The sequence below is a fragment of the Lithobates pipiens genome, unplaced genomic scaffold, assembly GCF_037356315.1.
Source record: "Lithobates pipiens isolate NorthernLeopardFrog02 unplaced genomic scaffold, aLitPip1_a1.2 Scaffold_30, whole genome shotgun sequence".
Classification (NCBI taxonomy): domain Eukaryota; kingdom Metazoa; phylum Chordata; class Amphibia; order Anura; family Ranidae; genus Lithobates; species Lithobates pipiens.
This window is the reverse complement of record NW_027507791.1, coordinates 87,577,543-87,592,030: the sequence shown is the minus strand read 5'-3', so window position 1 is coordinate 87,592,030 and position 14,488 is coordinate 87,577,543. Positions and strand designations below refer to the sequence as shown.

Genomic DNA, 14,488 nt, shown 5'->3' with positions numbered 1-14,488 from the left:
AAATCCAGAGGGTCCTAAGAAAGGACAGGCATCGTCAAAATCCACTGTCGCTAAGTGGATTCGACAAGTGATAATTCAAACTTATGATTTAAAGGGTATGATTCCCCCGTTTCAAGTTAAGGTGCTCTCTACCATGTTGGTTAGTGCTTCTTGGGCAGTGCGTCACCCGGCCTCCCATGGCTCAGATCTGTAAGGCTGCAACTTGGTCTAAAGTGCATACATTCACAAGATTTTATCAGGTGGATGTAAGGAGGTATGAGGATATCGCCTTCGTGTGCAGTGTACTGCAGGCAGCAGTATAAATCCTCAAGTCTGTGGGTACCCCGCAGGTTGTTTCTCCCTCCCCTCAAGTAGCATTGCTATGGGACGCCCCATTAAGTAATTACTTAAGGCTCTGTGTCCCATGATGTACAATAAAGAGAAGATGATTTTTATTACCGCTTACCTGTAAAATCCTTTTCTTGGAGTACATCGTGGGACACAGAGGTCCCTCCCCTCTTTTGGGATTAAGTATATTGCTTTGCTACAAAAACTGATATGCTCCTGGAAGGGGGAGGGGTTATATAGGGAGTAAACTTCCTTGATTGGGTTTTCCAGTGTCAACACCTGAAGGTAGCCTATTATCCATTAAGTAATTACTTAAGGCTCTGTGTCTCATGATGTACGCCAAGAAAAAGATTTTACAGGTAAGCTGTTATAAAAATCATGTTTTTACAGTAAAGTCATTCAACTGAAAATAAATTATAGCAGGATTGCGGTGGCAGCTCCAGCCATGATAATGGTATAATCACTTGCTTCCATAGCTGTATACACAGTATATCTGACCACTGGGCTGGAAATGCTCAAAGGATGAGTGTACTAATTGTTTTTGAATCTGATATGCTCATCTAAACCTAAAAGTGGAGCTACACCACCTCTTCCTTTTACCTCTCACTGTGGTCTTTTTGTCAGTGAAGCGGTCTGTCAAATTTGTTATTTCCTTGTGAATAAACTCTTGAATTTGACCTTTTTTGTATTGGATCTCCAAAATCAGGAGCATTGTAGAAGAGAGTTTGGGGTGTGCAGACATCTATGGGTGCCTGCGCGAACACTCCGATGTTAGTTTACATGGACAAATTCTATTTGCATTTATAATTGCATTTCCTGCTTTATTCACAGACATCTATTGGATTAACACCCCGCATTTGTGAGGTAAGTCCATTTTTCTTTACAAATATATATATTAAAATAATATATATATCAGATATAGTAAGATGTAAGTTTATGTTCTGTCCATAAAAATATTAAATTTCCTTTCTAAATGTGAATGAGTGGAATGAGTTCCTGTCAGCATCTTGGCCTTTATTTCCTGAGAAATGTATCATGGTGGATAATTTGTGGTGCACAGTAATGTGTTTTCTTCTCAAAGGGTCTCTTCTGCTATAATGCTGATCCCCTAGGCACTGCATCCTCATTCAGGATAGAAGTGAGGTAAGGAGTGATCAATCTGTATGAACCATGATTCTACGTCTGTCTTATATCATTTATTAGGTTCACTTTCATAGCTTTTATTGTAATATTTTAACGTATTTATTTAAGCTTTCTAGAAATTTATAAGGAACGTGTCCGGGACTTGTTACATCAAGGAGACCAGAAGAAACCTTACACTTTACGGGTTCGGGAACACCCAGAAAAAGGCCCATATGTTCAAGGTATGCAATGTTATGTGCATGTTTGGCCTTCATTTTTGAAAGTGGCTGAACTAAAAACTGTCTTTATCAGCTAAAAGTTACCAGTCAGATTCACACCTGTCCTAGAAAAATACAGAATCTGGAAGTTCATCTACTTTTTCTTGAGAAAATAATTTTTAAATATATTTTCTGTACTTAAAGCGGGTTTCCACCCTAAAGTGGAACCTCCGCTGATCGGATCCCTCCCCCCCTCCGGTGTCACAATTGACACCTTTCAGGGGGGAGGGGGGTGGAGATACCTGTCAAAGACAGGTATTTACACCCACTTCCGGGCATAGACTACCGTGGGAGTCTACGCCATTTCCTGCCCTGCCGCGCTGTCTGCTGGGACACACACGGGTCCCAGTGACAGCGCGGAGATTTCCTATTGCGCGGCGCGACTCGCGCATGCGCAGTAGGGAACCGGGAAGTGAAGCCGATTCGCTTCACTTCCTGATTCCCTCACCTAGAATGGTGGCGGCAGCAGCCGAGAGCCGAGCGATCGATCGGCCTCGGCTGCCGGCATCGCTGGAACCCGGGATAGGTGAGTGTCCATTTATTAAAAGTCAGCAGCTGTAGTATTTATAGCTGCTGGCTTTTAATTTTTTTTTTTTGGTGGAATCCCTCTTTAAATAGTGGTGACATATTCTATACCACGTATCACTAAAAGGCAGATCGTGGTCAGTCAGACAGTGACAGTTCTACCCGGACCTTCAGCCAGTCACCACAGCGCAGGTTCCCCCCTCCTCTGTCATAACAACCACTGATGTTGTGTGGGTGCCCTACCCCCAGATTTTTAGTAACCAGACTTGAATTTTGACTGCATTTGATGGAATTTTAATTCTTCTACAAAGTGCAAATATCTTCCCTTACTCCTGAAAGAACTTGGAATACAATGTGGCTTTCTACCTGTGAAAAAAGAAAAAGAAAACAATGTGGCTACCATGGTTACTATTTTTTCTAGCAAAAAATACTGATTTCTACTTGTAAGTAGGGATTGCCTTGCGGTTTGCCCGGCGGTTGGTTTGGGGCAAACTTTGCTTGTTCGCGATGCGACCCCCATCATGGGGTACAGGACAGCCAATTGAGACATTTCAGCACATGGACAATTGGACATACCCCCTACCTTATAAATAGACCTGATCTGGTGGCCATTTTACATTCTGTCTTTTGTCAGTGTAGGGACAGGATGCTGTGTGGAGCAGGGACAGTCAGTTTAATCACAAAAGTCCTTTTAAGGACTGGTATAGGTGTTGTAATACACTTAGAATATAATTTCTTTCAAAGCTACAAAGTATATTCTGGTGCACTGCTGCTGATTGCTGTGCTGCTGATTGCTGAGTGCACTGCTGACCGATTCTGCAGCTGTCTTTTGTCAGTGTAGGGACAGGACGCTGTGTGGAGCAGGGATAGTCAGTTTAATCACTAGCTATTACTATTAGGTCCACAAAGGTCCTTTTAAGGACTGGTATAGGTGTACAGTATATAGGGTTGTGTAATACACTTAGAATATACTTTCTTTCAAGTATATTGTGCACTGCTGTGCTGCTGAGTGCTTGCTGACTGATTCTGCAGCTGTCTTTTATCAGTGTAGGGAGGGACAGTTTGGTGTTTGGAGCAGGGACAGTCTGCAAATCACTAGCTACTAGGTCCACGAAGGTCCTTTTATAGGTGTACAGTATATTGGGTTGTACACGTATAATATACTTTCTTTCATATATAGTGCATTGCACTGCTGTGCTGCTGACCGATTCTGCTGCTGTAGTTTCTCAGTGTAGGGAGGGACAGTTTGGTTTTTGGAGCAGGGACAGTCTGCAATTCACTAGCTACTAGCTAGCTACTATTACTACTTTTAAGGACTGGTATAGGTGTATTATTTGGTGTGCAGTATATAGGAGTGTAATAGACGTATAAAATACTTGCACATATGGAAAGCATAGTATAGTGCATTTCCACTGTGGAGCATTGACTGCTGAGTGGTTCTGCAGCGATACTACAAAGAGTGACAAACGCAGTTAAAAAAAAAGTATTATAACTGGTGTGATAGACCAGTGGCCCCCAAAAACGACAGATTGAAGTGGGGTGTTATATACCTTCTTCCACATACATACTGCACTTCTCTAGAGACTTTTGTCACAGGGTCATTTAAAAAATGACAGGCAGAGGAAGAGGCAGGCCCTTCCGCAGGGGTGGTAGGGGTATGGCAGGAGCAACAGGCTTGAGCCAAAGTGGCAAATTGCAGAAGGTGCGTGCGATTACGTCAAAGGACGCACCAGACTTGGTTGAGTGGCTCACTCAGCCTTACTCTTCTGCACCCTCCTCATCCTCTCGATCTGCACCCTCTTCTTCACTCTCTGCTGTGTGCACCCCCAAAGACACTACCACCAACACCACCACCATATACCTTCCGCTTGAGTCACAGGAATTATTTTCCGATCCATCACAAGACATTTCCGATGCGCAGCCATTCTTGGCATTGGATCAGGAAGCAACAGGATAGCAACAGCCGCCACTCAGCAGTCTGACGACAGTACCCAGATCAGCCCAAGGAGGTTGGTCCCCGCTGTTGCTGCCTACTCCGAGATCTCTAATTATAGCGGTGGGGAAGGTGACGTTCATGACGACGTGTCTAGTGATGTCACGTGGGTGCACACAAGAGAGGAAGAGAAGGGGAGTTCAGAGGGCGATATGGACCAGCAGATAGGGAGGAGAATCAGGCGGAACTTGGATTGCACAGGAGGTACAAAGCAGACTGCTAATGTATCAGGAGCGAGGCATCAACCATGTACGGTCACATCTGGCGCTCCCAGAACGCCGGCACATAGCTCCGCAGTGTGGGCTTTTTTTTAACGTGTCCGCTGCTGACAATAGTGTTGCCATCTGCAATCTTTGCAGTCAACACATAAGTCGCGTTAAGCCCAACACTCACCTAGGGACGACCGCTTTAAGAAGGCACATGAGCTGCCATCACCGAGCCCAGTGGGAGCAACGGAACCCACAAAGCCACACTCCAGGCTCTCACCGTCCAGCCTCGTCTTCTACTTCTCCTTCTCCTCTCTCCTCACAATTGTCCTCCACTCCACCTTCCATCATGCCGTCCTCATATTTTTCTGGAAAAGGCAGGCTTCCATGGGCCAAATGTTCGAGCGTAAAAAAATTATGACGCTGGATAACCCTCTTGCCCAACGGTTGACGGCTGGCTTGTCAGAACTGATAGACCGCCAACTACTGCCATATAAACTTGTGGACTCTGAGGCCTTTCGAAAATTTGTGGACATTGGAACACCACAATGGAAGGTCCCAGGAAGGAAGTATTTCTCACAGAAGGGCATCCCAGAGCTATATGGCCATGTTCAGTGGCAAGTGAATGTATCTGGCACACAGTGTCGGTGCCAAGATACATCTGACCACAGACACGTGGTCTAGCAAACACGGACAGGGAAGGTATATAACTTTTACTGCCTACTGGGTGAACCTTCTGACAGCCGTCAAGCATGTAACCCATGGCACCCATGTAGATTTGGTATTAACGCCACTTATTGCATGCAGGCCTGGCTCTTCTTCTCCTCCTCCTACTCCATCCTCCTCCCTCTCCTCCTCGGTTGACTCCTCCTTTTCCGCTGCTAGCGTCTCTTCCGCTGCGCAGCCCAAGATCCCCAGAACCTATTCGACATGCCAGGTGAGACGTTGCCATGCCACGCTGCGTCTGTTGTGCCTGGAAGCCAAGAGCCACACTGGCCCTGCACTCCTTTCAGCTTTGCGTTCACAGGCAGATCAGTGGCTAACACCACTCAATTTGACAGTTGGTAAAGTGGTGTGTGACAATGATGCCAATCTGCTTAGCGCATTGAAACAGGGCAAAATTACACACGTGCCATGCATGGCGCACGTCTTAGAACTTGGTCGTGCAGCGATTCGTTGTCAAATACCCTGGGCTCCAGGACATCTTGCAGCAGGCAAGGAAAGTCTTGGCCCATTTCAGAAGATCTTACATGGCCATAGCTCGCCTTGCTGACATTCAGCGGCGACACAATCTGCCGGTCAGACGTCTTATTTGCGATTGCCTGACGCGATGGAACTCAACCTTCTATATGCTTGATAACTGCACGTTTCTGCTGGAACAGCCTAACGACTACCTGTACAAACTCTGCAGCAGAACAGGTTTTTTTTCACCGCGCCAGTGGCTGCTCATGCGCGACGCATGCATACTTCTGCGGCCATTTCATGAGATCACTAAACTGGTCAGTAGCAGCCATGGCGCCATCAGTGACATGGTACCTTATGCCTTCTTTATGGAGCGTGCATTGCGTCGTGTCATTGATCAAGCCGTGGAGGAGAAGGAAGATGAGGAAGTCGCAATGCTGGATGAATTCCCAGGGGGATCCCTGTTGTGCGTGGATGGAGAGAGGAGAACGAGGAGGGCGACATTATCCTGGATGATGAGCAGGAGCCAGGCCACCACACCGCTTCCAGTTTAGTGCAAATGGGGGCCTTCATGCTCTAGTGTTTTAACAGGGACCCCCGTATAAAAAGCATAAAGGTCAAGGACCAGCACTGGGTGGCAACGTACTTAGACCCCCGGTACAAACACAAAATGGCGGAAATGTTACCACCGTCACAGAGGGCTGTCAGAATGGAGCACTTACAGGCCTTGCTTCGTGAAATGCTGCATTCTACTTTTGCGTGCGCTGGCAGAGGAGGAATTCCACTCCCAGAGAAAGAGTTGCGGGTACCAATCCAACAGCGCCTGCAAGAAGAGAGCTGTTTGAAGATGTGTTGGCGACTTCTGATATGAGGTAATTCTTTCAGCCAACCCATCGACAGGTTTCATCCGGATCCAGCATCAGGGAACGCCTAGACCAACAGGTGTCCGACTACATCGGGTTAACGGCCGATGTGGACGCTCTGAGGAGTGATGAACCCCTGGACTACTGGGTGGGCAGGCTTGACCTCTGGCCAGAGCTTGCCCAATCTGCAATGGAACTGTTGGCTTGCCCCTCGTCCACTGTCCTGTCCAAAAGGATGTTCAGCGCAGCAGGGGGGATCGTGACCGATAAGCGCATTCACCTAGCTCACGACAGTGTTGACTACCTCACATTTATAAAAATGAATGAGGCATGGATCTCAGAGGAATTTAACACATGTGACCAGTAGACCATGTATATGCATAACTCTATAAACAATTTATTTAATCGAGCACACTGACCTTTTTTCTACCTTTTGGCTCACTTCCTTGTACAAAAAAAGCACACTGTACTATATGCCCGTACGCTCCTGTTTGAAGAGGTTGATCGGTGTCATATTTTTGGGTCCCCCAGCGAGGTGCTGGTGTCAGTGCTCTCTATCTTGGTGCTGGTGTCAGTTCTCTCTCTCTCTATCTTGGTACTGGTGTGGTGTCAGTGCTCTCTATCTTGGTGTTGGTGTGGTCTCAGTGCTCTCTATCACGGTTCTGGTGTCAGTGCTCTCTATCTCGGTGCTGGTGTCAGTGCTCTCTCTCTATCTCGGTGCTGGTGTCAGTGCTCTCTCTCTCTCTATCTCGTTGCTGGTGTCAGTGCTCTCTCTCTCTATCTCGTTGCTGGTGTCAGTGCTCTCTCTCTCTCGGTGCTGGTGTCAGTGCTCTCTCTCTCTCGGTGCTGGTGTCAGTGCTATCTCTCTCTCGGTGCTGGTGTCAGTGCTATTTCTCTCTCGGTGCTGGTGTCAGTGCTCTCTCTCTCTCTAACTCGGTGCTGGTGTCAGTGCTCTCTCTCTCTATCTCGGTGCTGGTGTCAGTGCTCAGTCTCTATCGCAGTGCTGGTTTCAGACAGTGAGGGAGATGGCAGCGGAGAAGCCAATCAGCAGGCAGTGCCAGCACCGTGGCTGAGGATCAGCACTGGACTGGCACCTCCGGACCACCGCAGTGGATCCCTGCATAGGTGGGGGCTAGGCAGAGGGATGGGCTCAAGCACAGGTTGGCACACTGGGACACTGGCACAGCACTGCGCTGCCCTGACTGGCACTGATCATCACCTGCACCCCCTTCATAGCCTGCCCTGACCTTGCCTCTCCTCCATGGCCTTCATGCGCTCCTGAATTGTCAATTTCACAGATAAAAAAAAGAATGCTTGTCGTTGTCGATCCCAGATTCACTTCATACTTTTGTTATGTCATTGTCCATGTTGTGGGACTGTGTGTGCACAGCTAGAAAGTATTTTGTGGCTGAAAATATGACCTGGAGGTTTTTAAGGTTCGCCTGCCATTAAAGTCAATGGGGTCCGTCGCAAATTTTGCGGTTAGCAAACTTTCGGCCGCGTTCGCGAAACGTCCCGTCGTCCATCACTACTTGTAAGCCACAAGTGTCAGAAAACAAAGTTACAGAGATAACAAACTCAGGAGCAGAGTTAAGATTAGAGCCAGCGCTGGGAGTGGGACTAATGAAGGAGGACTGTCTTTCTCAGCAGATAAAAGCTGGCAACAGGGAGAGGGGGAGAGACCAGCTTTCAGCTGCTGGAGGAAGAGTTCTGCAATTGTCCATCACTAATCCCCCCTCCCTGTGTGAGCCCACCTGTGTTCTTGGGTCCCTACAAGAGGACTGGTGGTTCCCCCCCCCCCCCCATCAGTGGCCCTGGCAGTGCACCTGCTTCTCCTTCTCATTGGCTCGGTGTGTTTGTTCTGCTTGCCTGTTCCTTCTACCTATGTGCCTGCCCTTTATCTTGGTTCTTTGAGACATCTGAGCTCCCCAGTATTATCAGAAATATTCAGACACTTCTTTTTTGGAGCAGATGTTAATTCTGCAGTAAAGCAATTTGTCTATAAGCATTTCATGAACTTATCTAGTGTCTACAGAAGACAAGTCATGTAAGAAATGTTTTTTTAATTATATGGGAAGAGTTTAACTGATATATCAAGATTACTGACATCAGGAAAACCTGTGGCACTTTTTTGTGCAGCCCTTGGGTTCCCTGTAACACTAATTTGTGTTTCTAGTTGCCTTGTTATAGCAATGATTTCAATCAGTCTCATGCAACACGTTCTATAACTATCTTCTGAAGCATTGAAACATGTCCTCAGTCTCTAACAAATCCCATGGCATGTTCACAAGTCTGCAGTCTGACCATCTCTTGTATCATGACTGCAGTCTCTGGCTAGATCCTGTACCACATCTGTAGTCTCTGACCAACTCTTAATTTATGTCCACAGTATCGGACCATCTCCTGTATTATTTCCACAGTATCTGACCATCTCTTGTATCATGCCCATATTCTTTGACTATATAATGCTGTGCATCTGCTGGCTCTGAAACTGAATATTTCCTAAACTGTATGTATGACTCTTTGTTTAAGGCTGCACTTGAGGCTTCCCATATCAAGAAAATTGAGCACCACTGTGTTACTTTTTTTGGTACTAGAATAATAAGAATCTGGATCAATTCAATCTTGTATGCTTAGTGATGTATTGCCTCCTTGTGGCAAAAACTCTTAGGCCGCGTACACACGGGCGGACTGTTCGCCCAACCTTGTCCGCTGAACAGTGTTTGGGCGGACAGTCCGCTCGTGTGTGGGGCTTCAGCGGACAGTTTCAGCGGACAGTTGGCCGAACAAGGTCTTACGGAAATTCCGAAAAACTGTCCGCTGAAACAAGGTTTCAGCGGACTGTTCGCTCGTGTGTAGGCTTGTTCGGCCAACTAAGTCTCGCGCATGCTCAGAAAGGATTTCCACGTCGGAAGGTTGCATTGCAGTGTATTGGACGTCGAAATTTTCGATCCGTCGTGCGTGCCGAAACGTCATCGCGCACGGTTTCAGCAAACTGTTCGTCCGTCGTGTGTGGCCATGTCCGTCCATGCTAAGTTTGAGCGGACTGTTTGCCGAAACTGTTGGACGGACAAAGTTGGGCGAACAGTCCGCGCGTGTGTACGCGGCCTTAATGTGCTTACATTGCTTATAACCTTGTATGAACGCTGCAAGGAAAACCTAAAGTTAATAAATATTACCTATAATCTGTTGTTTTCAGACCATTCTATGTTGTTTTTTTTTTTTAAAGCTAAAACCAGCAAAAACAGTATAGTATAAAGTATAGTACTTTGGGCTAGAGTGAAGAAGTTCTGGAAGGTTTGCTTTTTGCCATCTGTGAGCTTATACACTGTGCGAATTTCTTTCCTGCAACTACAGCCGTCCCCACAGTGGGAGAAGACAGTGATTATTTCTAGCGGCTATAGCAGCCTCTAGTGATAATCACATAAAAATCTGGCAGGTATACAGGTAATTGATGTGCTGTTGATTTTTCTTTGTTTTTACGTGACTGTATGTTAATCAAAATTCTTTTACCATGTACTAATGTAATGTAAAAAAAAAAATCTAGCAGGCTGGTTGTACCCAAGTTGATCGATTGATCAACTTGGTACATTCAGCCTGCCCTTTAAGTTCGAAACTCGGCCAGTTCCTGCTGAATTTAAACCGTGTATGGCCGGCCTTACCCTAATAAATTGTCTTTTTGTTGGCGCTTCTACCTTTGCTGAAAGACTTTCCCCCTCACTTCCCGTCTGCTATCCCTGTGTGACCAGAACAGGGAGGTTAGAGTTGCCACATCATCCCTTTAAACAGGAACACATATAAATTACACAGGTTCTGAGGCTAATTAAATGCAGGTAAGGCACTAAGTGAGTTTAATTACCACCTTAATCAGCCACAGAACCTGTGTTATTAATATGTGTTGGGGTTTAAAGGGATGAGGTGGCAACTCTAAGCAACTCTAAGTACACACGGTCGGAGAATCCGTTGGAATGTGTCCTATCGGACTATGTTGTCAGATAATCCGACTGTGTGTGGTATGCATCGGACTGATTCCGTCCGAATATCCATCGGACCCAATTTTCCAACATGTTGGAAATATTTCCCTACCAACTGGGCCGATCGGACATACTCCGATCATGTGTAGAGAATTTTGATCGGACCAAGTGCCACGCATGCTCAGATCAAATTGCTACATCAAAGCTATTGGCTACTAGCCTGAATGTAGTCCCATCGTAACGAAATTACATCATCACGTTCTGAAAGATCGGATTTTTCGCCAACTTTGTCCGACCGTGTGTATGCAACAGTTTCGGACAAGATCCGATGGGCAAAATCCGACGGATTTGGTTGTGGAAATCTCTGACCGTGTGTACAGGGGCTAAGGGAGGTAGAGGAAACCCTTCTTATAGGGACACCAGCAGAAATTAAAAAATCATTCAGAATCAAAGTAGTACTAAAAGCTCAGCGTTTTTACTTCAATGTATTCATATCATAAAGGTAAAAAAAAAAACGCTCCAGTTCAATTACAGCCCTCCATCCTCAAACACCTACCTACCGCAGCAGGGTCCTCCATGATCTGCGCTGTTCCCTAAATTTCCTGTTTGTAGGAGAGAGGTAAACAATGTTTTCAGGTACATTTCGAATTTAGAACATTCTTTGTAAGTATGTTTATTTTAACTTATTTCATTATTATCATCATACAGGTTTTATATAGGGCCAACAGTTTACTCAGCGCTTTACAACATGAGGGCAGACATTACAGTTACATTACAATTTGGTACAAGAGGAATCAGAGGGTCCTGCTCGTTAGAGCTTACAATCTAAAAGTCATGTTTTTTTATGATGCTTGCATAAATTTGTTCAGAGTTTCTAATTAGTTGTATGTAACTATTTATTTTTAAATTACAGGGCTATCCCAGCATGTAGTCACCAGTTATGAACAAGTTGTAGCCTTGCTGGAGGAAGGAATGGAGAACAGGTACGTAGTGATGTGTGACATGCCTGCCTCACTGTTTCAATGTCAGAAGTTCTACGTTTCATACTTTTACTTACCTATTTTTGCTTCCTGTGCTTACACTTAGCTGATTGCTGCTCCCCCTTAGTCTGGACTCTATCCAGCTAGTTCTCTTCTGGCACTTGTATCACAGTGATAATTTAAAAACAGTGACTCATTACCGTATATACTCGAGTATAGGCCGACCCGAATATAAGCCGAGGCCCCCAATTTACCCCCAAAAAAACTGGCAAACTTATTGACTCGTGTATAAGCCGAGGGTAAGACATGCCTGTCCATCCCTGTGTGTGTGTCCGTCCATCCCTGTGTGTCCGTCCATCCCTGTGTGTCCGTCCATCCATCCCTGTGTGTGTGTGTGTCCATCCATCCATCCATCCCTGTGTGTGTGTGTCTCCATCCATCCATCCATCCATCCCTGTGTGTGTGTGTCTCCATCCATCCATCCATCCCTGTGTGTGTGTGTATCCATCCGTGTGTGTGTGTGTGTGTGTGTGTGTGTGTGTGTGTGTGTGTGTGTGTCCAGCCTACCTGTGTCCCGAGCCTTTGTCCCGAGCCTCCGTCCCGTGCCGAGCCTCCTTGCCTCCGTGCCTCGCCGCCGTGCCTTGCCTCCGTCCCGTCCCGTCCCGTGCCGTGCCGTGCCGTGCCTTGCCTTGCCTCCGTCCCGTGCCCTCTTCGTCGGCGCCTCGGCGGCCATTGTAAAATTCAAAAGCTGCGCCGCCGCCTTCGCCTGTGATAGGCGGAACACTGAATTTCCCAGCAGCCTGTGTTCCGCCTATCACGTACATCGTATCATCCTCGTCCGTAGTACGAGGATGATACGATGTCCGTGATAGGCGGAACACAGGCTGCTGGGAAATTCAGTGTTCCGCCTATCACAGGCGAAGGCGGAGCCGGAGGCGCGGCTTTTGAACTATAGAATGGCCGCTGTCTGTCTGCTCGACACGCTGATCGAGCGGGCAGACAGCGATGACTCGAGTATAAGCCGAGGGGGGCACTTTCAGCCTCAAAAAAGAGGCTGAAAATCTCGGCTTATACTCGAGTATATACGGTATTTTATTTTATTTTTTAAAGAATTAATATGCATTTTTTTAAGTTTTATTTACAGACAGGGCTAATAATGACTTTCTTTTGTTATTTCATTTACATTTTCTACAAAAATGGAGGAAAGATGGAAGAGTCAAAAACCCCTGTTCACTAGGAAATAGGGGATACCCTGTGATGTGTCATCAAGGCAGATTTTTATTGCAGTGTTTACTGTGAAGTCATCTTGATGTGACACAGGAGCTTGTTTCTCCATATTATTTCAGTAAATGTAGAGAAGGGGATATAGCAACTACACGGACTTTATAACTCCCTAAAAACTGCTGATATACAATATAATTCTTCTAAGCAATGCTTAATTTTCAATGGCCTTGCATCGTGAAAAAGAGCAGTGAATCATGACCACTGTGTTATAGGCTCCATCCACACTAGCATTTTTTATAAGCTTAAAAAAAAAAAACACTAGAAAAAAACGCTGGATGAAAAATGCGTTTTTGTGCCAGCTTTTAGTAGCTTTTAAGAGCGCTGGCGTTTTATTAGCGTATTTACAGTACATAAAACACACTAGAAAAAAAGCTGTTCGGAGCATTTTAGTAGTGATTAGAAGTGTTTAGCATTTTTTTTCTGCTGGAAAAACGCTCAAATCTCTTCAAAAACATTTTTTTTTGCTCATAGATGCTGAAGCTCAAAAAACACTAATAGCCTAAAGTCGTGTGCATGGACACATAGGGGAACACTATTTAGCTTCCAGGAGCAGAAAAAAATGCTAATGGATTCTAGGAACTTAAAAAAACTCTAGTGTGTATGGAGCCACAAAGTAGAGCAGAGTAAATGAGCAAATATGGTTGCACCCAGGCACATATGTAAATACAAACTATACATACTGATTTACTAAAACGGAGTACTAAAACAGAATCTGGTGCAGCTGTGCATTGTAACCAATCAGCTTCTAATTCTTATTGTCAAAGCCTAATTGAACAAGTTAGATGCTGATTGGTTACTATGCAAAGCTACACCAGTTTCGGTGTGCCCTAGTTTTAGTAAACCAACCCCAAGGTGTTTTAAAATAATTCATGTGCACGAAAAATATTATAAATTTTAAGATCTCTTTTACGTGTGTGTGTGTGTGTGTGTGTGTGTGTGTATATGTAGTACTGTATTGTACCGTGTTACCCATCGATTAATGTGATATCTTTTATTGATTAACTTAAGAGAAGTATGGTGCTTTTTTTTATTATACTTACCTAGGTGGATGTTGCATCTGTCCCTCGCCGGCTCTAATGCTGAGAACCGAGTGATCAAAGACTGCTGATTGCTCAGTTCTCAGAGCCCAGTGAGCAGAGATTTGGTGACCGTCAGTCACTGTCTCTCTGCTCTTTTTCCCTGCGTTCACTAGAGCACTGGGCTGTGGAGGGGGTGGGAGCGGCTGGCTCAGGCTCTCAGGGGCTTGCTGAGAGGCTGAACCGGGTGCCGGTCCAGGCATGTGGGTGGATCCCAACCATATTGTCGTGATCTTGCCACAGAATGGACCGTCTCTGTGATGTCATGACTGAAGTATCATGAATATAGGTAAATTCATGCATCTTTCTTACACAGGTGTTAGGAGGGGGAAGGGAGCATTTTTTTAAATTAGTTAGGGTTAGCCTGGAATTCTAAGTTAAAGTAAAATAATAAATGCACATATTTTTGTAGGAAGAAAATCTGTATTGTTACACGTAAATATAAAAATGGGTATAATGTGTAATGTGCCCCAATCTTTACTCTGCCAGTAAATATGGAGAGATGATTTTTGCAAAGAATATAATTTTGAGATTACTCTCCCTACAACCTCATTCAACGCTCATGTATTTGTTTTTTGTTTTTTTTTTGTTTTTTTTCCTTAATCCAAGAGGAGACAATTTTTTGTAGATTTGGAGTGACTACTATCATTAGGAAGTATTTTGCTTTGTACATTTATT

General features: G+C 45.3%; 1 protein-coding gene across 1 annotated transcript in view; it reads left to right on the top strand.

The window, feature by feature from the left end:
• Window positions 1-14,488, top strand: part of STARD9 (StAR related lipid transfer domain containing 9) — a 314,211-nt gene that overhangs the window by 141,874 nt on the left and 157,849 nt on the right. The window contains exons 5-8 of the mRNA XM_077464565.1: window positions 1,159-1,191; window positions 1,409-1,470; window positions 1,579-1,691; window positions 11,384-11,453. Of these exons, the coding sequence (XP_077320691.1) occupies window positions 1,159-1,191; window positions 1,409-1,470; window positions 1,579-1,691; window positions 11,384-11,453 (278 nt within the window). The remainder of the gene's footprint in view (window positions 1-1,158; window positions 1,192-1,408; window positions 1,471-1,578; window positions 1,692-11,383; window positions 11,454-14,488) is intronic.